This window comes from Carcharhinus amblyrhynchos, chromosome 27 (assembly GCF_965287045.1).
Source record: "Carcharhinus amblyrhynchos chromosome 27, sCarAmb.v2.hapA, whole genome shotgun sequence".
NCBI lineage: Eukaryota > Metazoa > Chordata > Chondrichthyes > Carcharhiniformes > Carcharhinidae > Carcharhinus > Carcharhinus amblyrhynchos.
Window position 1 is genome coordinate 21,494,763 of NC_137350.1, and position 22,339 is coordinate 21,517,101.

The 22,339-nt window shown below is 39.3% G+C and overlaps 1 protein-coding gene across 6 annotated transcripts in view; it reads left to right on the forward strand.

The window, feature by feature from the left end:
• Positions 1 to 22,339, forward strand: part of hdac5 (histone deacetylase 5) — a 303,715-nt gene that overhangs the window by 62,600 nt on the left and 218,776 nt on the right. For all 6 annotated transcript variants that reach the window (XM_080213636.1, XM_080213634.1, XM_080213639.1 and 3 more), the window contains one exon: positions 8,005 to 8,192. In XM_080213636.1, the coding sequence (XP_080069762.1) occupies positions 8,171 to 8,192 (22 nt within the window). In that variant the 5' untranslated portion in view covers positions 8,005 to 8,170. The remainder of the gene's footprint in view (positions 1 to 8,004; positions 8,193 to 22,339) is intronic.

Here is a 22,339-nt window from a genome sequence, read left to right on the forward strand (position 1 = left end):
CACACTTCGAACAAATAAACCTATTTATATATTAAGACTCGTGTTCAAAAATAAAAAATACTTTTTAAATGAACCAAAAACAATAGCAATAATTAGTTAAAATAATTAGTTAAAGAATTAAAAATGCTTCATTATACCTTTTATAACAGCAGGGAATTCTCTGTTTTAAATGTAAAACTGCTAGTTCCAAACTGGACTTCAATGGGAGTTCCCAATCTGGCTGTGTCAAAAGGGGGTGTGGTTAGGGTTCTCCTGGGTTGCGCTCAATCTGCGGCGATGGCTTCACTGAAGATTTTTCAGGGCAGGTAAAGCGCTCAAAAATTTCTTGTATTTCTGGTGGACTACAGCTGTCTGCTGACGATCAGAGGTTTTGGACCATAGTCCCTATTACTGATGCAAGCTTTCTTATTCCAGATTTATTAATTGAATTTAAATTCCACCAACTGCCATGGTGGGAGCAAAATCCATGTCCCCACTGCATTATCCTGGACCCTGGGTGACATTATCATGATGCCAGCAACACCCCAAATTCTTGGAGACACACCTTGTGTGCTGCATTCAATACGGAAACCATCAGTGATGAGGAAGCAATACTTGAAAACGAGAAGCAAATTGTGGACTACGATAGATTCAATATTAACAATCTGAACCATGTCAGCCCTGTACCTGGAGCCAGGTTAGATAATGATGGCATCAATGCATGTTTGAATATCAACCCTCAAGATGATGATGTGATGAAATGTTGGTCAAAATAATTCATCCAAACTCAGAAGATGTTCTACAATTTGAAGAGGTTGATAATGGTGATCACAAAGCTAAGACTGACTCCCAACCATCTCTGTAATTCTTCTGAATAGTTAAGGATGGCAGCAGTTCAATGAAACAACTGCTGTTAAGTTTGTTGCAACTTCAGAATATCTTGCATCTAGCAGAGGCAAAGAATAAATGTGTTTAGTTAGAATTTGCTAACTTCTTCAACACCTGTCCATCTGTTCGGTAATGGCTGATTTGTCCAGTTTAATATTCACATTCCTATCATCAGAACAAAAGCAACATTTAAATTAGTTCAATTAAATGATTGCATTCATTTTGTTTATTGTTCTAGCTACTGATTTGTTGATGTTGAAAGGACCTTCTTATGATGTCTCTCAAAAAACACAGCCTCGAGGAATAGATCACATTTAGCTGTGGATAAACTAGAATGATATATTGTGGAATCTAATTTCTGCCAGTGATCTGGTTCATTTCTGCTTTTTATTTGCTCCATTAGCATTTCACAATTGCAAGCATTGGGGTCTTTTTGCAAAATTTATCAGAACCTGCTGTATAAAACGCTATCAATAGACTCTGGATACTCTTCAATTGTATGTCATTGGCAGGAGCTTAGATGAATCTTTACAATTGTTATGGTTGAGGTTAGAAACACCAAAGTGTTTTATGAAGCCTGCCTGAACCACAAGTTTTGCATCTTGAATTTGGCTAGGATGAGCATGAAATGTTTCACTTCAGGTATAATTCAAGTAACCCGCTAGGGAGCTTTTATGGAACAAAGTTTCTTTAAGACTTTAGTTAACATGTATAGTAAGAAAGCTAGCAAGAACTTTTATCAATTACAAACGACAAAACAACCACATTAATGTAGAACTCTTAACCAATATATGTTCCAGTCAAAACCAATGCCTAATAAACAAAACCCTTTAAAGAGATTTATCATTGCATGGTTAAAGTTCAACACTGGAATCGAGTTCCTTGGTTTGAATGCTGATTTCAAATGATGTTGAAAACTCAGAGCAGCTTGTATTCATCAGCTCCCCAGAAACACCAAAACATGGATGTTTTACTGCAGGATAGCAATAAACTGTAGAACATAAAACGTTACAGCGCAGTACAGGCCCTTCGGCCCGATGGTTTCACAGTTCATAGAACATAGAACACTAGGGTAGAATAGGTGTAGGGCGATGCGGCGGCGCGGGCTCGTTGGGCCGAAGGGCCTGTTTCCCGTGCTGGGTTGTTCTTTGTTCTTTGTACAGCACAAATAGGCCCTTCGGCCCACGAGTTGTGCCGATCACATCAACACCTACCAACCTACAGATCTATCTATAACCCTCAATCTCATTAAACCCCATATACTCATCCAAAAGTCTTTTAAAAGACCCCAGCGAGTTCGCCTCCACCACCACTGACGGCAGCCGATTCCATTCACCCACCACCCTCCGAGTGAAAAACCTACCCCCAACATCACCTCTGAACCTCCCTCCCCTCACCTTAAATCTGTGTCCTCTCGTAGCAGGGTGGTTTAGAATGGAGCCAAGGAGGAACTTCTTCACTCAAAGGGTGGTGAATCCCTGGAATTCCCTGCCCGTTGAAGTGGTGGAGGCTACCTCGCTAAATATATTTAAGACACGGGTTGATGCGTTTTTGATAGGCAAGGGGATTAAGGGCCCACCCCCCCGGGTGGCGTGGTGGCACACTGGTTAGCACTGCTACCTCACAGCGCCACGGATGCAGGTTTGCTTCCCGGGTTGGGTCACTGTCCGTGCAGAGTCTGCACGATTTCCCCATGTCTGCATGGGTTTCCTCTGGGTTCTTCCCACAGTCCGAAAGACGCACTGGTGCACCGTCCATGCTAAATTGTCCCTCAGTGTAATCCGAACGAGTGCCAGAGTGTGAGAACGAGGGGGATTTTCACAGTAACTTCACTGCAGTGTAAATGTTAAGCCGGCTTGGGACTAATAAATAAACCTTTCTCCACGCCGTGATGGTTCTAACTAACGGAAACAACGTCCTCCACTCACCTCCTCTTGGTCTGGCACTCACCTGAGCTGTACTTTTAGACCGTGCGGCACTCACAACCAGGCTACTGGCGTCCTGGTTACTGTCCAGCTTTGCTATTCCTGTCTCCTTCCCCAGGTTCTGGTTACTCTCGGTCAGCACTCGCCTGGGCCTCCTGGAGAGCTCAGTGCAACAATCTAAAGTCCATCTAACCTACACTATTCCAATATCATCCATATGTCTATCCAATGACTATTTAAATGCCCTTAATGTTGGCGAGTCCACTGCTGTTACAGGCAGGGCATTCCATGCCCTTACTACTCTGAGTAAAGAACCTACCTCTGACATCTGTCCTGTATCTATCACCCCTCAGTTTAAAGCTATGTCTCCTCGTGCTAGCCATCTCTGTCCGAGGAAAAAGGCTCTCACTGTCCACCCTATCTAATCCTCCTGATCATCTTATATGCCTCTATTAAGTCACCTCTTAACCACCTTCTCTTTAATGAAAACAGCTCAAGTCCCTCAGCCTTTCCCCATAAGACCTTCCCAGCATACCAGGCAACATCCTGGCAAATCTCCTCTGCACCCTTTCTAATGTGTCCACATCCTCTAAAGCAGCAATCAGAACTGTACGCAGTACTCCAAGTGTGGCTGTGCCAGAATTTTGTACAGCTGCAACATGACCTCATAGCTCTGAAACTCAATCCCTCTACCAATAAAAGCTAATACACTGTATGCCTTCTTGACAACCCTATCAACCTGGATGCCAACTTTCAGGGATCTATGCACATGGATACCTAGATCTCCCTGCTCATCCACACTAAGTATCTTACCATTAGCTCAGTACTCTTATTCCTGTTACTCCTTCCAAAGTGAATCACTTTACACTTTTCCACATTAAACTCCATTTGCCACCTCTCAGCCCAGCTCTGCAGTTTATCTATGCCCCTCTGTAACCTGCAACATCCTTCTGCTCTGTCCAGAATTCCACCGACGTTAGTGTCATCTGCAAATTTACTAACCCATTCTTCTACGCCCTCATCCAGGTCATTTATAAAAATGACAAACAGTGGTAGCCCCAAAACAGATCCTTGCCATACACTACTAGTAAGTGAACTCCAGGATTAACATTTCCCATCACCCACCACCCTCTGTTATCTTATAGCTAGCCAATTTCTGATCTAAACTGTTAAATCACCCTCAATCCCATGCCTCCGTATCTTCTACAATAGCGTACCGTGGGGGAACCTTATCAAACGCTTTACTGAAATCCATATACACCACATGAACTACTTTACCCTCATCCACCTCTTTGGTCACCTTCTCGAGGAACTCAGTAAGGTTTGTGAGGCACGACCTACCATTCACAAAACAGTGTTGACTGTCCCTAATCAAATTATTCCTTTCTAGATGATTATAAAACCTAATCCTTTCCAAAACTTTGCCCACAACAGAAGCAAGGTTCACTGGTCTATAATTACCAGGGTTGACTCTATTCACCTTCTTGAACAAGGGGACAACATTTGATATCCTCCAGTCTTGCATTATCCCTGTAGACAATGAGGACCTAAGGATCAAAGCCAAAGGGTCTGCAATCTCCTCCATAGCCTCCCAGAAAATCCTAGGATATATCCCATCTGGCCCAGGGGACTTATCTATTTTCACGCTTCCAGAATTGCTCATGCCGCCTCCTTATGAACCTCAATCCCTTCTGGTCTAATAGCCTGTATCTCAGTATTCTCATTGACGTCATTGTCTTTTTCCTGTGTGAATACTGATGAAAAATATTAATTTAGTGCCTCTCCTATCTCTTCGGACTCCACGCACAACTTCTCTCTACTGTCCTTGATTGGCTCTAACCTTACTCTAGTCGTTCTTTTATTCCTGACATACCTATCGAAAGCTTGTACTTTCAGCTAACTGGTAAAACTTTCAAAATAAAAATAGAGAGGCTTATTTCAGCTATGCTTCTAACACTGCAGCCAAAATGAAACTTAAAGACAATCTTTGACACCTGACTGGCAGAGTTTTTTTGTTCTCCTCCCACCAATGACCTCACTTGAAGCTGTGACCGTGATTTTAAAAAACAACTTTCTTAAAGGGACATTAATATCACACAATCGTGATTAATTTTAACCAATGGAAACTGATATATAGTAGCTTTGTATAATTACAAGCATTTGTAAAAGAGTGCAACTCGTGTGATCCTGCTTCATCTCCCCATTGTACCTTTTGTGACCCAGTGCATACACAATTTATAACAGTTATCATTTGCCATGAATGACCACAATAAATACTGCATTATAGGCCCTCTATATAAAGTACTCCACCACTGTCAAATCTTTACATATGAAAACCTTACAGAAGTTATGCTTACCTGACATAAAACTTGAAGTTTTAAAATCGTAGAATAATACAGCAAAAAAGGAGGTTGTTTAGCCATTGCAGCTGTGCCATTTGTGCCACCATATGATTTGGCAACATTGTTTCTTTCCTTCTTATTTCTTCCCACTTAATTTAGATTGCTGCACTCCACAGTGCATATACCATTTAGCCTAAAATGGATGAATTAAAGACAGCTAAGTTCGCATTAATATTCAAAGCTGGGGCGAGCGGTTAAATTTTTTATCAGTGGTACCTCAAAAATGTACTTTATTGATCATGACTTTGACCACTCTTCCACCTTCCGCTATTGCTCTGTTCGTTGTCAGTATTTGTGTGGGGCTTTGCAAAGCCTTGTACTGCCACAAGTGAAATGGAAGTGTGAGTTGTTATTGCTGTAATGGCTATTTCGAATAAAGTAGCTGTGTTGTTAAAAGAATTCATACTTAGCAACACTTTTTTTATAAATCCAACAGTGCCTCTTGATTGACAGTTTTTATGCTGATGCACAGTTCCACTGGGGAAGTAGCTCTCATTATTGTATGCACTAATCATTCTCCATTTTTGAAAATGAACAGTGAGTGTTGGCAGGCTGAAAAGGCAGAAGTGTCCAGCTGTGATCTTGTCCTTGCCTGATGTTCATATGTATGCAAGGCTTCATTAGCTGCTGAGTAAGAATCAGAGCCCTGGTTGAAAATGAAAAATGAAGCCTGTGACCTTCTTCATTTGACTTCTTGCGTAGGACATTTTGCAGTGAGTTTTTGTATGTTAACAATCACCCATGGTGTTGCTATCAATTAGTAAGAGGGTAAGTGAGCAAGTAAGAATATTGAATAATATATTGTGTAAAGGTCATGTTTTTGAGACCAAATTTTAGTCAAAAAGAAAGGGGTTGATTTTTTTTACAAGCGCAGTCATTTCACAGGGTTAAAATCCATTCTCTCTCATCATTGCACAATTGCAATGTGCAATTAAGAGCTTCTTCATCAGTTTTCAAGAAATGGCTAAAAAAAAAAGTAGTTTGCATTTAGGATGAGACCTTATCTTTAAACAACATTATGGACTGATTTAACTAATTAACCAAATCTAGAGAGCAGAACATCTGTATTAGAAGAAAACCCAAAACACGATAAGGCTTTATCACAATCCACTGGGAGATGTTGTGAAATCTTGGCCTTCTGTCGCAGTGCAAGATTGTTTCTCTTCATAAATCTCTTGCACCATCCAGGGCTGGATTTGAAATCTGGAAAGCCTCATTTTCTTGCTTGTTTCAGGGTGAAGATTTAGGTAGACCTGTGAGAAAATGATTTTTATAGATATATTTTGCAGCTTCAGTTTCCAACTGTAGCCAGATCTTAGGCTTTCCTCTGCTTGCACATTTGTTTCAAGACATCTGTCATAGCTGTATAGAGAGCTTCTTTCAATCTCTAACGTTCTTCTCCAATATCTAGAATTCTCTGCCAGCTGCAGAATGATTTGCCTGTTCTGCAGTCTCAAGTTTACATTTGGACAAGGCTGTCCATCTGCCGCTCCTTCTTGATACCACGTTACCATGTTAGAGGATGGGATTGGTGAGAATGCAGTGCACACCAGTGAGTTGGTGGCCTTCACATCTCACGTTGCCGTATGCAGACACGAGAAGCAGAAGAGCCTTCTTCAATATTGTACTATTTTATGATTCTTTCAGTGAGTAGGTTTGCACTAGTGTGAGTGTGACTTCAGTGGTGAGTGGGTGGGAAGTACAAAGAGTTTGAATTTATTTTTGGTCAAAAGTTGAGAGTTGACTTATACACATGATGAACCAGTACTTGAGTATGTACAGTATGTGTTATATCAAATGTATGGTGGAGCAAATTCTCTTAAAATAGGTGCACCATTGAATACATATGAAAGGTTTTTTATAGTATATTGCTCTTTGTTGCATGGGTGAACTCAGATGAATTCTGTGCCACTGAATGGGATTGGAGTATATGGGATCATTGCACCAAAATCTGTAGACTCATCTCCATTTTAAATGATGTAAAATTAGGGCATTATTTGATTTTATCTTATTTATAACTCAGTAGTGTCTGCCTGGTTTTCTCCGGGTGCTCTGGTTTCCTCCCATAGTCCAAAAGGCATGCTGGTTAGTTGCCTTGGTCATGCTAGATTCTCCCTCAGTGTACCCGAACATCGGAGTGCGGTGACAAAGGGATTTTCACACTAACTTCACTGCAGTGTTAATGTAAGCCAACGTGTAACACAAATAAATAAACTTTAGAAAAATGGAGCAGCGGGAGCAGAGATTTTTACTGGTACTCTACCGCCTGGCCACGGAATCGGAGCAGATGAGGGACAGATAGTGGAAATGTCCAATGATCTTGCGTGGAGCTAGGCTGTAAAATCCTGCTCGTAGTGTTGGTTGGGTTGGAGGAGTTTCTTTGCAATAAAAGTTGAAGGGTAAGCAAATGCAGTGCTATCAAATTAAACTGTCACTGTTGATTCTGACATAGCATGTTTGCATAGTTACTTCCATTATTGGATAAAGGAATATATGAAGGAAAATGAAGTTACATCTGTGTAGATAGAGATTTTAATATATAGATCACAGCATTTAAAATCATATAATGTTGCATGTAGTAAAAGGCAGGTTGGACACTTAAAATAATTCGTGTTTTACGAATTGAAATTAAAGTTTTTATATTAGTCACAAGTAAGGCTTACATTAACACATTAATGAAGTTACCGTGAAATTCTCTGAAATAAAGTATATCTCAAAAAGATAACTAAATTATTTCATGCATCTACAAAATCTAAATGCAAATACCAGGCAAAATGTATTAATATTCTTGTTTCTCTTTTGATATGCAGCACCACGTTTGGGAAGAATATTTTGTGCCCGACGCAGGAAGCGATGCCAGTCTAATGTAGAAAAGTAATAGTATCTGCACTATCTTCAATCTCAGCAGGATCTATTGGTTTGTGTGTTGTAAACAGACATTGTGTGGCAGGTGCTTCCATTGAGACCAGGTGAATCATGAGCTCTCCAGATAACACAGGTAATATTTTCAGTGCCTTTCTTTCTTAAAATTTTCGTTCATTATTCGAATGATTGATTAGTGACAAAATTGAGTGAACACCAACAGTAGAGTTTTCTAACCTCCAAATTGAAGAGCAGATATTAATTGCTTTATATTATCATGCACAAGTGTGATGCTCTGTCAAAATTTGTGTCTCAGTGATGTTATGAAAATAAAATCAAATTATTTCATACTGATTTGCCTTTTTCTCCTTTTATTCAAAGCTAATGTTCTGCTAAAGTATATGTGGTCTTGGCATAAAAACACAATAATAAATCTTCCCAATAACGTAAAAGATCCAAAATGCAGTTATATTCTTCAAAAGCTGAGAATACATCATGATATGTTCTGAGTTTCTACAGCCTTGCTGATTGGTCCATGCTAATCACATAACTAAGTTAGCTAATAGAAGCAATTTATATCCTGATGATCAGTTGCACAAACATAAAGCGACTCTTTTTAATTTTTGCTCTTCCCTTTGTTAAACCCTGTTTTATTAACATTTTATTTATGACTGCTTAAATATTTTTGGTAGTCACTTTTTGAAAAATATGCTTCTCTCAATATCCTAGTTAAGTTGTAAGCTATTCATTTCTCTGCTATATGCCAACACATGCATCTCATAACTGGCCAAATGTAGTGGTCCTGGCTCATTCAATGAGGCTCTGAAACGGAAAGATACAGACACACCAATTATGGCAAGTGTGTTAGAGTCAAGCTGGAAGGCAGACAGAGAGGCAGATGAGTGATTGTGGAGAAGGAGCCAAGCACATTATTTTTCTCTGTCAGGTGGAGGTATGCTTATTTTTTGTTCTGCAGCTCTAAAAGTGACTTTTTAATCTAAATTTTAGAAATGGTGCATTGATAGCAAGTCAATGCTAAATAATTAGTTTTGATTTTACATCAATTAATCCAACATTTTCCCTTTAATTATGTTGGGAGGTGGCATACAAATTGTACTTCAGGAAGGTTTTTTTTGTAATTGATTATATGAGCTAATGGAGCCTGATAAAGAAGTGATATGGATTGTTAAGAGGGTGATGAGAAAATTGAATGATGGTGCTTCCAGAAAGGATAGGGCAAAGTGAGAATATCTGTGTAAGCTTTCATTAAATATGAAAAATCAAAATGCAGTATGTTTTTAAAAAATAAACTTGTCAGTCCTTTTCAAGAGGCAATATTATCGTATGGGTGTTCAACAGTCTGATTTCTGTGTTCTCATTTCTCTTTGCATGTTCCAAATGCTGACATCCCCATTTAATTTATATTAATTTTTCAGTCCAATCCTTTTCCTACACCTAGTGGTGCGCTAAGGCAGATTTTCACCTGTTTCCATAGCTAGTCATTCCCAGAACAGCTCTCTAGTCTGTCTGTAGGAGCTTACAGCTTGAAGGACGCCAGTCCACATGAAGTGTGGCTGATCAGGAGTCTCTCCCATTCTTACCACCAGCCATTGGCCTATTAGGAAGGATTTACAGGTTGATGCAGTCAACCTGTTTGATTGTGCTATGACCACACCTTCCTTGGCCATCAAATCCTGAGGTACAACTTGAATCCGGAGTTTCTGGATCAGAGACAGGAAAGTGACCCAGTGTGTCACAAGAACCCTCCAAATGTTATTCTCCATGTAATGGTAGGTCCTCTGGTTAGAACTGTTACAAGATGGAGAATTTTAAACTGTGTTAAAACAAGGAAAGAATCTCCCACTTGGTTGTACTGTATTTTTTCAGGAAAGGCCTTGTTACTGAAAATTCTTTCTTACAAAAGTAATATGCACTGACATTTATTACCAAAAGCTTTGAAGTCACAGAAGTGCTTGCCTTCTGTGGTTTGTTCTTCCTGAATTTTCTATCACGTCCTTGAAAGGAGTAATTCCTCCATTTGTATGTTGGATCTTTACTGGTTTTCTATGGCAGCATACATTGTCTTTTTAGTGCAATATCAGTTTGTTGATATATGAGCTCAATTAGAGGTTCAATTGATTAAACTAGGTTGATGGTGTTTGCATTAGTCTGTGATTGGGCAGGGATACTACATCACACTGACTTTTAAGAACATAAACCAAACCAAATATGATATCTTATGTCCTCAGTGAAATTAAATTTAGTGTGAGGGGGGCCACAGGCGTTGTATCTCAGTGCAAGTCTTTTTGTTCAAGTGCAAGGACTTGAGACTTTGAAAACCGGAGAAAAGGACATACTTTGCGCCCTCTGCTCATTGCCTGATGCGAGTTTTAAGGATATTTGCTTAATAAATTTAGAGTAATGTATGCAGTTTGATGTGATCTTGGTCTTTTCCTCATGGATCTTTCAAAAGCTTTAAAATCCTCTGTTCTTTCTCTTTCCTCAAACTGAGCTTCTCTATAACCCAGCATAAAAAGAATGGGAACCCAAATCTTAAGTACGTCATTTGTTAGCAAAATACTGACACACTTCAAAACACTTTTACATTTATTTTTAAACAAAAGAGCCACCTATTGCATAATTTTGTGTTTCTCTGGTAATTTTCCTTTTCCTGTTTTGAATGTCAACCAGTCAAGATAATCGCATTCTACCAAAAATAGTTTCCAAACGACAGTTGCCATTACGTATCTGTAGTTGACTAAATTGTTGCAATGGCCATAACTGGACCACAATCGACAAAAGAAAATAGGTGCACTATGTTTCAGCAGACTTTGACTGAGAGAGGATGGAATACTTCTGGTTGTATGTTTCCATTGGGAAAACCATTGCAGTACCATCTTCTCGCTTCCTGATGAGCATTTTCGAAAATGAGACAGCATTTTTTTAATAGTGTTCGCTTTACTAATATTTAGCTTTGTTTGGAACACCAATGAAATTTGCTATGAGGGCGTAAGGGGGATCAGTTCACAAATATAGTGGAGGATGTATAGATCCATTTAATGTAAGTTGCATAAATATGATATACAACCACACAATGTTATTCTAGTTTCTCCCATTATTGAGCTCTTTGGGATTACTATCGCTTGGTTCAACTCTTATCTGTTTGATTGCAACATGGGCATATCCCACAATGTTTTCTCCTCTTCCCCCATACCATTACTTCAGATTTTCACAAGGATCTTTCTTGACACCCTCCTCTTCCAAAGATCATGTCAATAATGTGTTGGTACCTTTCTGAAATGTGAATAGTTAATACATGGATGGATAGCTCTTGCTACTTGGAGATTAATGAAGGAAAAAAAATAGATCGTCCGTTCTTAATGTGTAATATTTCTCATTCTTCATGCTTCATTCAGACTTTTGTTTCTTCCTGGGCCTTTGTGGACCTTTCTATGCAATGCATTTGAATCTCTTTTGTCTGGATTCTTTGTGTTATGCAGCAACAGCATAGTGAAAAAAAAGTAATTAGCAAAATCTTAAGTTTGTTACAAATCAAACTAGTTTTGTGTCCATTCTCCCTGGGATTCCTTGCATAAACATACGTTATTTACTTTCTGTGGTGATGGAGTAGAGCTAAAACCCAAATTGGGGCCTTTATTTATTAGCGTCACAAATAGGCTTACATTAAAACTGCAATGAAGTTACTGGGAAAATCCCCTAGTTGCCACACTCCGGCATTTGTTTGGATACACTGAAGGAGAATTTAGCATGGCCAGTGCATCAAACCAACACATCTTTCAGACTGTGGGAGGAAACTGGAGCACCCGGAGGAAACCCACACAGACACATGAACAACATGCAGACTTCGCACAGTGACCTAAGCCAGGAATCGAACCCAGGTCCCAGGCGTGTGAGGCAACAGTGCTAGCCATCTGTGCCACCCATGAAAGATCTGATTTTGGTCAAGTCATATAGTGTAGATTCAATTACAAGAAAAGACATTGCCAGTAATTCCCACCCTGGATTCAATTTGTTTTACTTGCAATAGTTCGTGATAGGTGGAGGTTAACAATTAAAAAGAAAGAAAAAATGTGAATGTAATCCTTTTCTCTTTGTTAAATTTTAGTTGTTAAATATTTCATTCTATTGTTATCTTTGAGGTACAATATTTGTCTTTCATTTTTGAACTAAACAATCTTAAAGGGAAATATTTAGCAAACTAACAAGGAAGTTTTGCTAATCTGAAGAGAATGGTTTCAGTTTTACTCTTTTCCTTTTACAACCAAATAAATTTAATTTCAAATGCAATATTAATCAGATAGCTAACCACTACTGCATACACATCTTAAACTGCTGCATACATGTCTAGAGGTTAATTGCAGCTGATTTTCTCTGTCCTATTTCTTGAGTGTTAATTTGACTCAATTAATAACGTTCTTTCTTCAGAGGTTTACCAAGATTTCAGCACATTATCTAAGATGACATTTCAGTGTAGTACTGATGTAGCACTCCATTTTGCAGAGCCATGATGGGCAACATCCTACACAGATACTGTAGCATAGCAGTTATCTTATTGCTTTGGTAATCAGGGGGCCTGGATCAATAATACAGAGGCATGAATTCAAATCCCATTGTAGCAGCAGGGGAATTATAGAGTCATAGACGTTCACAGCATGGAAACAGGCTCTTCGGCCCAAGTTGTCCATGCCGTTCAGTTTTTACCACTTAAATTAGTCCCATTTGCCCATGTTTGGCCCATATCCTTCTATACCCACCTTTTACCCATGTAACTGTCTAAATGCTTTTTAAAAGGCAAAATTGTACCCACCTCTACCACTACATCTGCAGCTTGTTCCAGGCACTTACCGCTGTTAATGGAAAAAATTGCCCCTTTGGACCATTTTGTACCTTTCATCTTAAACCTGTGCCCTCTAGTTTTAGACCCTCCTACCTTTGGGAAAGATGTTAACTATCTACCTCATCTATGTCCCTCATTATTTTATAGACCCCTGTAAGATCACCCCTTCTACATTCACGGGAAGAAAGTCCCAGCCTATCCAACCTCTCCTTATAACTCAAGCCATCAATCCCAGTAGCATCCTAGTAAATTTTTTCTGCACTTTTTCTGGCTTAATAATATCCTTTTTATTATAGGGTGATCAGAATTGTACACAGTATTCCAAGTGTGACTGTACCAATGTCTTGTATAATTTCAACAAGACGCCCCAATTCCTGCATTCAATGTTCTGACCAACAAAACCAAGCATGCCGAATGCTGCCTTCACCACCCTATCCACCTGTGACTTCACTTACAAGGAGCTATGAACCTGTACCCCGAGATCTTTGTTCTACAATTCTCACCAAAGCTCTTCCATTAACTGAGCAAGTCCTGCCCTGATTTGATCTACCAAAATGTATCACGTTGCATTTATCCAAATTAAACTTCATCTACCATTCATCAACCCACTGGCCCAATTGATCAAAATCCCATTGCAATCCTTGATAACCTTCATCATTGTTCATTATGCCACATCAATCTTGATGTCATCTGCAAACATATTAACCATGCCTCCTAAATGCTCATCCAAATCATTGATATAAATGACAAATAATAGTGGACCTAGCACCGATCCCTGAGACACACGCACAGGCCTCCAGTTTGAAAAACAACCCTCTACAATCACCCTCTGTCTTCTGTCACCAAGCTGATTTTGTATCTAATTGGCTACATTACCCCGGATCCTGTGCGATTTAACCTTATGCAACAACCAATTTAACAGAGATCTAGCTGCTCAAAACTGAACATTAATAAGATGCTGTGGGTCAGCTGCAGAAACATCGTAGCCCACCACAGCCTGTAACCTCAATGTACCATTGCCATCAAGCTAAAGGATCAACCCTGGATCAGTGACGTGTATAGATGAGCATACAAGGTGCAATATCAGACGCACCTTTGAATTGAGGTGCCAATCTGTTTATGCTACAATGCAGGACTACATGAATGCTAAACCATTACAGAAACATCCTATAGACTAAAGTTAAGCAATCCCAAAATCAACAGATCAGATTAAAACCATGCAATAATATCCCTTCCATTTATGAATGGTGTTGGACAATTAAATAACCAACTTGAGGGGCAAGCCCTCATGAATATTCCCATCTTCAATGATAGTGGGACCCTTTGTTAAAAAGGCTGAAGTATTTGCATCTTTGACAAGAAGTGGCTGAGTGGATGATCCAGTTTCCCCGAAGATTCTTCTAGTCTTCAGCCAATTCAATTCACTCCATACGCTATCACCAGCAAAGGCAATGAACCTGTATCAACCTAGCTGTAGTGGTACAACTTGTGCTCCAGGACTACTCGGCTCCCAATTAAGCTGTTCCAGTTCAGTTACAACATTGGTGTTCACCTGATAAAAGTGGAAAATTACCCAGGTAAGTCCTGCCCACAAAAAGCAAGATCAGTCCAATCCTGCCATTTGCCGCTGTGTGCCCTCATTCATCAGAAAAGTGATGGAAGGTGTTTCTGGTAATGCTGTTAAGCAACACCTACTCATCATTGATGTTCAGTTTGGGTTCTGCCGGGACCTCTGCTCCAGACCTCAAGCATGAACAAAAACTGAATTCCTGAGTTGAGCGAAAGTGACTGCCCTCGGCATCAAGCAGCCTGATAAAATTGAAGTCAGCAGCAATGGGGGGTGCAGGGGGTGGGGAACATTCCTTGAATGAATTCAAAACAAAATCCTTGTTCAGGCAAACCTAACAAAAGAATAACACTGAAAAAAAGCAAAATACGGCAGAACAGTAAATTTGAAAACAGCATATTCTGTTTTCATTATAGAAAAGAAGTTTCAGCTGACTAATGCCTTGCTTTCTTTTTGTGTTACATTACAATGCAATATTTATGCGTATGTGTGTTTCTACATAATAGTAGGAGTTAAACAACGACTTAGTCGGGGTGCAATCTGGCTGCAATTGATGTTGAAAAGTTGGGCAGTGTGAATTACAGGTGCTGATTCACTATCCTTGGCCTGTTACAATGTTCCAGTGAAGCCCAATGCAGACTGGAGGAACAGCACCTCATTTTTTTGATTAGGCACATTACTACTGCCTTCTGGACTTAACGTTGAGTTCAATAAATTCAGACTGTGAGCTCTCTCCTCTGCCTTCATCCTGATTTCATTTCTATAAGTTTATTTCCATTTCTTCCATTGAATCATTTTCCATCCCCCCCACCAGGGCCATCTGTTCCAGGTTATCCTTTGTCACAAGGCTGCCATTAACACATTCTGATCTGTTAATGTGCCACTATTAGCACCCTTCTTAGCCATGGTCACCACCATATTTTCATCCATGACATTTTTGTCAATGCCTCCCTAGCCTACAACTATCACTGCCCTTCTATCCAGCTCCACACCACACCCCTTCTCCCCCCACCAATAGTATAAATCTCACCCTATTTCCAGTTCTCCCCAGCTCTGACAAAGAGTCAACCAGACTTGAAAAGTTAGCACCTGTGGAGAGAGAATAAAGCTATCAGACCTGGTGAGATTATCCAGCGTTTTCTGTTTTTGTTGCTGATTCACTAGGATCACTGTGCACCCCTTCTGAAGTTGAATATTAAAACTAAGTGTGAAACACTTCAGAATGTCCTCATAATGTATTAATGTGCCATAAATACAATTTGTTTCACCTTCAGGCTCTTGCCTTTGCATGTAAATTTTTCAGTCACCTAAATAAATTCATGGGCAAATAATTGTTTATTTTTGTACCTTTAAATCTCTCAGCAATATTTGAGCATTCAAAAATGAAGTTTGGAGATGAAGATCTAGTTTCATGGTCTAAACTTTCTGTAACTGTTTTCTCATTGACATCTATGTCTTCAGTTAAGAAGGCCCAGTGCTCAAATGTGTTAAGGACAGTAGTTTAAGCAACATATCAAGGGACTTACTTTGCACCTTGTTAATGAGAAAGCCAGACCTTAAAGGCAGGTGTAACTTTTATCTACAAAATGTAAATGCAACAATATTTATTTGAATAAAATGAATGATCTGCACTAAAGTTTTTTTTTTGTTCTTTCCAATTCAGTCCAATCGAACTTCAATTCAAAGTCTCAACAAGTGAGACATTCCAGATCCAATCTGACAAGACAGGCAAGCCTCTTCCTGTCTTGGTCTTGACCTACATGATCCAAGCTGATCGGAGCACGTATTGTACCTCCAAGGGTCAATCTCATTTGCATCTTGACCAAAAGGCCTAGGTGCCACTTTAAAAAAATTGCTTCAGATGAAGCCTTAGTGTAACCTTGTGACTTCAACCAAGTGCAGGATGCCAATATTAAACTTGATCTTAGCCAAAAGGCCAAGTTTTTATTCCAATTCAATCAAATCAAGTCCAATTCAGAGCCTCAACAAGCTGAGACATTCCCGATCCAGTCTGAAAAGACACAGCTCTCGCCTCCTGTCTTGGGCTTGATCTACATGATCCAAGCTGATTGGAGTAGGCATAGCTCCTCCTCCAAGGCTTGATCTCATTTGCATCTTGACCAAAAGGCCGAGATGTTGCTTTTAAAAATTGCTTCAAATGAAGCTGAAATGTAACCGAATGACTTAAACCAAGAACAGCATGTTGATATTACACTTGATCTTAGCCAAAAAGGCCAAGTGTCCCAGAAGAGCTTTTCCTCAGAGGAGGAGTTGACATCAGTGTTCCTTTCTTAAATTTACAGGTCTTGTACACAATGTTTTCTTTGTTAGACTTAGCTCACTAATATGAGTGATATTTTGTAATAATGCCAGTTCTGTAACACCAGGCAAGTTTTAATGGTCACAAACATTTATCTGCTCACGCCATCATCTTTAAAGCATTGAGGTTTCTGATCATTTGTTTTGTACATGTTAATTCTTTTACTTCATGGGTAACACAGCACCCAGTACATGAGTTAATATGATCACATTATCTTAGCCAGCCCAAACCATTTAGATCTAACACCTCTTAAATGATTTAGTTCTGTAGTAAAGTTGTGTTGATTCCATTAAAAAGAACTGGGCTGAAGAGTAACAACAAGTGGTGCAATTTAAGTTGACCAGGATTTGCATGAGTAAACCTATTAATCGAAGTGTAAAATTGACCACAGATGCACTAAGACGTATACTATTGCAAGTGCAGTGGTCAACTCACTTTGTGGTTAATTTTTATTAATTTCACATATTGGGTGCTGTGACTTCCTGTGAAGTAGAACATTTGCATGAATATGACAAATAATCTATGGATGAAATAGAAATAAAACTGTGAAGAAAAGCATAAAAATCTTAAAAGCTAATGGGATAATCCATTCCCTGATATCTTTATGTATGTAATCACGTATACACCTTCATTTGTACCTCAGTACTTTTATGCAGAGAATTGCATAGTACAGCACCGAGAGTGGCTACTCACTCCATCAAATCTCTGCCAGATCTTTTAAAGAAAGATCCAGTTTGTTACACACCTCTGATTTTTCTCCATATCCCTGCATTTTTTTCTTCCTTAAAGTATTCTTCCAATTCGCTTTTGAAGGCTACTATTGAATCTGTTCTTTACCTTATTTCTGCATGTCAGATCTACAGCATCGGATTGGTAATACTCATACTTGTCTACATCGTTTGATTTTGAAACAAGAGCGTGGACAGATTACTGCAAGTTGGCCCAGAAAATGTTTATGAAGTTTAGAAAGCCCCTGTCTCAGCCCATCTGCTGATGAAGCCCTCAGCTTTGACTATTCCAACCGACCTCTGGTTGACCATACCATCCAGCTCTAATGCATCTCTACTGTCATCCAGCTGAGTGGAACCACATTTGCCTCGTTTTATTCTTGGCTATCTAATTATAGCCAAAGAATCAGCCACAATGGCTTCTTATCCTCTCCCATACTTCTACGTCTAGTGTTCCCCAAGGATCTATATTTGGCCGCCTCCTAATCCTCTGAAAACACAGCACAAGTTTCCACATGTATGCTGACAAAGCTCAGCTCTACCTCACCACCGACCTTCTGAAGCCCACCACTGATTCTAAATTATCAGATTACTTGTCTGACTTCCGGTACTAAATGAGCAGAAATTTCCTCTAGTTATATATTGGGAAGACCAAAACCATTAGTTCTTGTGACAAATTCTTTTCTCTGGACATTGATTTTGTCACTCCCTTGTAACTGAGAGTGAAACAAAATAGTTTGCAATCTTGGTGTTACATTTGACCCAAGATGAACTTCCAACCATATATCCGTGACATTACTAAGACTACATAGCCCACCTCTATCAAATCACTGGACTCTCTCTTCTTACCTCAGTTCAATCTGCTGCTGTAACTTTCATCTGTGCCTTTGTTGACTCCCATGCCTGCGACCTAACCTGTACCAGTGCCATTAATCCATAACCTCTAATCGCTAACCTGAATCTTGCCTCAGTCTCAGTCCCAGTCAAGTTCAGGACCTGAGCACACAAAATGAAGCTGGCATTCTAATACTGAGTGGGTATTGCATACTCAATGTTAAATCCCATCTGCTTTCTCAAGATGATCCCCTTTTACTATTTGGAAGAAACATAAGGGAGTTATCCACTGTATCCTGGCCATTTCTCAGTTAAACCAAATTTTCTGGTAATGATCGTACAACTGATGTGGTGGTTAATTATACGCCTTTTGATTGTGGATTAAAAACAAAATACTGTGGATGCTGGAATCCGAAATAGAAACAAAAAGTGCTGGAAAAGATCTGACGGCATCTGTGGAGAGAGAATAGAGCCAGCGTTTTGAGTCTAGATGACCCATTCAGCATTTCCAGATTTTTTCCAGCTGACTAAAGATCATCTAGACTCAATGTTGGCTCTATTCTCTCTCCACAGATGTTGTCACATCTGCTGAAATTTTCCAGCATATTCAGTTTTTGTTGGCTGTGGATTTCTTAATCACAGCAGTGACTACATTTCTAAAGCACTTAAGGGACTGAAAAATGCTTTGGAATGCCCAGAAGTCATGAGAGGCACTGTAATAAATGCACTTTACTTTCATGGGTGGCCATACCTTTGGCTACCTGAAATTCCATCCTTAAACTCTTCCACCTCTCTTCTTCCCTCTCCTCCATAAAACACTCCTTAATCCCTACCATTTTGACCAAGCTTTAGGTCATCAGCCCTAATATCACTATATGTGGCTCAGTGTCAAATTTTGCTTCATAATACTACTAAGCACTTTGGGGTGTTACAACGCATTAAAATTCCTCTGTAAATACAATTTGTTGTTGAGGAGGAGAATGAGTGAGTGAAGCAGCTGATGGCTCAACTTCAGGCGATGGGGGTAAAGGAAGAGAAAAATGCATGGCAGTCCAGCAACTGAACGCTGCAAGATGTTGATGATGACAAGACTGGGAACAATTGCATTGACACTGTCGCTTCTAAAATGATCTGAAGTTGAGAATTTTTAATTAGGTTTATGGGAAGACAAGAAGCCAGCTGAGCTCTTATGAATGGGATGGCACAATCGCACAGTGGTTAGTACTGCTGCCTTGCAGCACCAGGGCCCTTGTTTACTTCCCAGCTTGGGTCACTGTCTGGAGTTTGCACGTTTTCCCTGTGTCTGCATCGGTTTCCTTTGAGTGCTCCAATTTCCCCTCTCAGTCCAAAGATGTGCTGTTTAGGTGGATTGGCCATGCTAAAACTGTCCCTTAGTGTCAGAGGGACTAGCTAGGGTAAATGCATGGGGTTATGGGGGTAGGCCTGGGTGAGATTGTGGTCATTGCAGACTCGATGGGCTGAATAGCCTCCTTCTGCACTGAAGGATTCTGTGATCTATTCTGAAGGAAGGAGGAGAAGGGAGCATTGAGGATGTTGTCAAAATCATTACTAGATTCACCAGGGGGTAAGTTTCATTACCTGTAACTCAAACATAGGCTCCTGACATTGCAGAAGTGGGTGTGGAATGAAATATACTCATGAGAAACAAAGCTGGGTATCAAAATAGTTATGAAAACTGTCCTATTACAAATAATGTGACAGAAGGGCAGCAGGCATATTTATGTGTACACAGAAATGGAATGTACACAGTAATTTGCCCTAAGTAATTGTATTTGCAGTAGGATTTAACTATATAAAATCAACAGTACTTCAAAATAATTCAGTTTATGTGAACAGCTTTGAGATATTTTTGAGATAAGTGACAAGGCCTTATATAACTTTTTAAGTCTTGCTTTAACCTTCATAGTTCAATCCAATATTTTGTGTTGAGAGTACTGTTGTAGTATTTAGGAGGATTTGGTATAGTTTATTTTAAAAATGTCAGTTGTTGTACATCTGCCTGTATATCAATGGCGTAGCCTTGAAGAGTTTCAGCTGAATTAGAATACTGCAGATTTAAAAGTCTCAATACACAGGACAGAATGGAAGTTTTCCTATGGTTGCTTGATATTTCATGATTCTTGCAATCTGAGGAACTGTATAATGATATAACTGACTATAATTTTATTTAATGAGTCAGTTTAATTTTGTAGTATTACAGGATGAAGGACAAATCAAGTCTTTCACTTTGCAGTAGAAAAAAATAATAAAATCAACCTCCAATAAGAACATTTGGTTGCTGTGAGGTAATAACACTATATATCATAAACGTGTTAAAATAATGCTGTGCTTGAAAATGATATTTCATGCACAACCAAGAAGGTCAGCATTTGTTGGGTCTGTCAATATTAACTGAGTGGATTGAGACAAATGTAGAGATAACGTGTCCAAAGCTAAAATAAAGAAAATAATTTGCAAATGATTAATTAATGGTTGAAAGAAATATTCCAGTATAATTAATGTAAATAACATTTTTAGCCACATATAATGAATATTAAATGGATACTATTACGTCTCTGGTACTGTATTCTAAGGAATTTTGATGCATTCGATTTTGGTTTTTCTACCTGGAGGAAAATAGCAAAATAATATAACAGTGTGACTACAATGATTTCGGATTTAAATTCAATTGCTATGAAGTTGAAATAAGGAGGGTGGGATTGACATTATGTAAGCCTAAATTTTGCAGTAGTATTGATTGTGAAATTGTCAACATTCAATGTCACTACTCAAATTTTGGAACCTGAACATGCGCAGTTAAATGCTGAAATCCAGAAATTGCTGTCAAGTGACTCTATAATATTGAGGTCTCCAGATACAGTCAATTAGAAATCATGGAACTGATGAAAGCTTCCTTTCTTACACCCTTTTTCTCGCTGTCAATACCTATGGAAGAGGCCTGTCTGACTCTTTTTTTTCATAGTTTCTGCTCCACTCTAAGCCTCCACTCCTATGTCTCTCTCTCTTTCTTTTCCATGTGTTTGTTGAAAAACTCTGTTAACTTTTTATGATATGGCCTAAGATAGGAAGCAATACTCAGAGGCTGAGTAGTGGGATTGGCCAGAGAAAGACACAAATGCAGCAGTATGTGTACATGAGGTTTCACTTGGGGCTTCTGAAATGGTGAGAGTCCGATTAGGAGGGTCCAGAGTAAAAGGGAATAAGGTTGTAGGATTGACCTCGAAAGCTGGAGGATATCACAGCCTTGGAAAGCATCATGAGCAATTGTGAAAGATGATATCTAGACTAGTTAGGGTCAGGAAAAGTCACTGGGGTTCTGCTGTGTGGGAGAATTTTAGAGAAGGCTGGAAGGACTTGTGCCATTTTGAGGAGGGGATCCTGGGATATGTTAGCACCCTTGTGATGGAGTGGAATAACTGCAGATGATTGTGCCTGGAAGTAATCTGAGAATGCTGGAATACTAAGTTTGTTAACTGACAAAACAGCATGCCTACTCAAAGAAATTGGGATTGTTTTAGTGACAAAATTGGGATTGTTTTAGTGACCAAATTGGCCAATTTTGAGGAACATGCAGGATTTATTTTGTTTTTAAGTGGATTACCTGTTTGAGACCAATGTTTTATGGAAAATGATGAATGCATGCTAGGCTTCAAAACACACTTTTTGATGAGAAGCAACTTGAAGCGCATAGAAATTGTATTAATTAGCATTCATTGCTGTAACTGAGGCAAATTCTGGATTTGTGGGAGAATCTGAGCTGGCTTATCAGTTGTTACAACATCGTGATATTGTCAGAGTAATAACCAGTGAGGGCAGAGGTAGGTGGGTACAAGCGGACTGAACAATCAGCAGTGCACAATAATTTGGGGACTTGCCCTGTCAAAGTGGTGCACTCTGTGATATCAAATAACTGAGATTGCATTATGCAGATAGTTCAGATGTATCAAATGTAAAT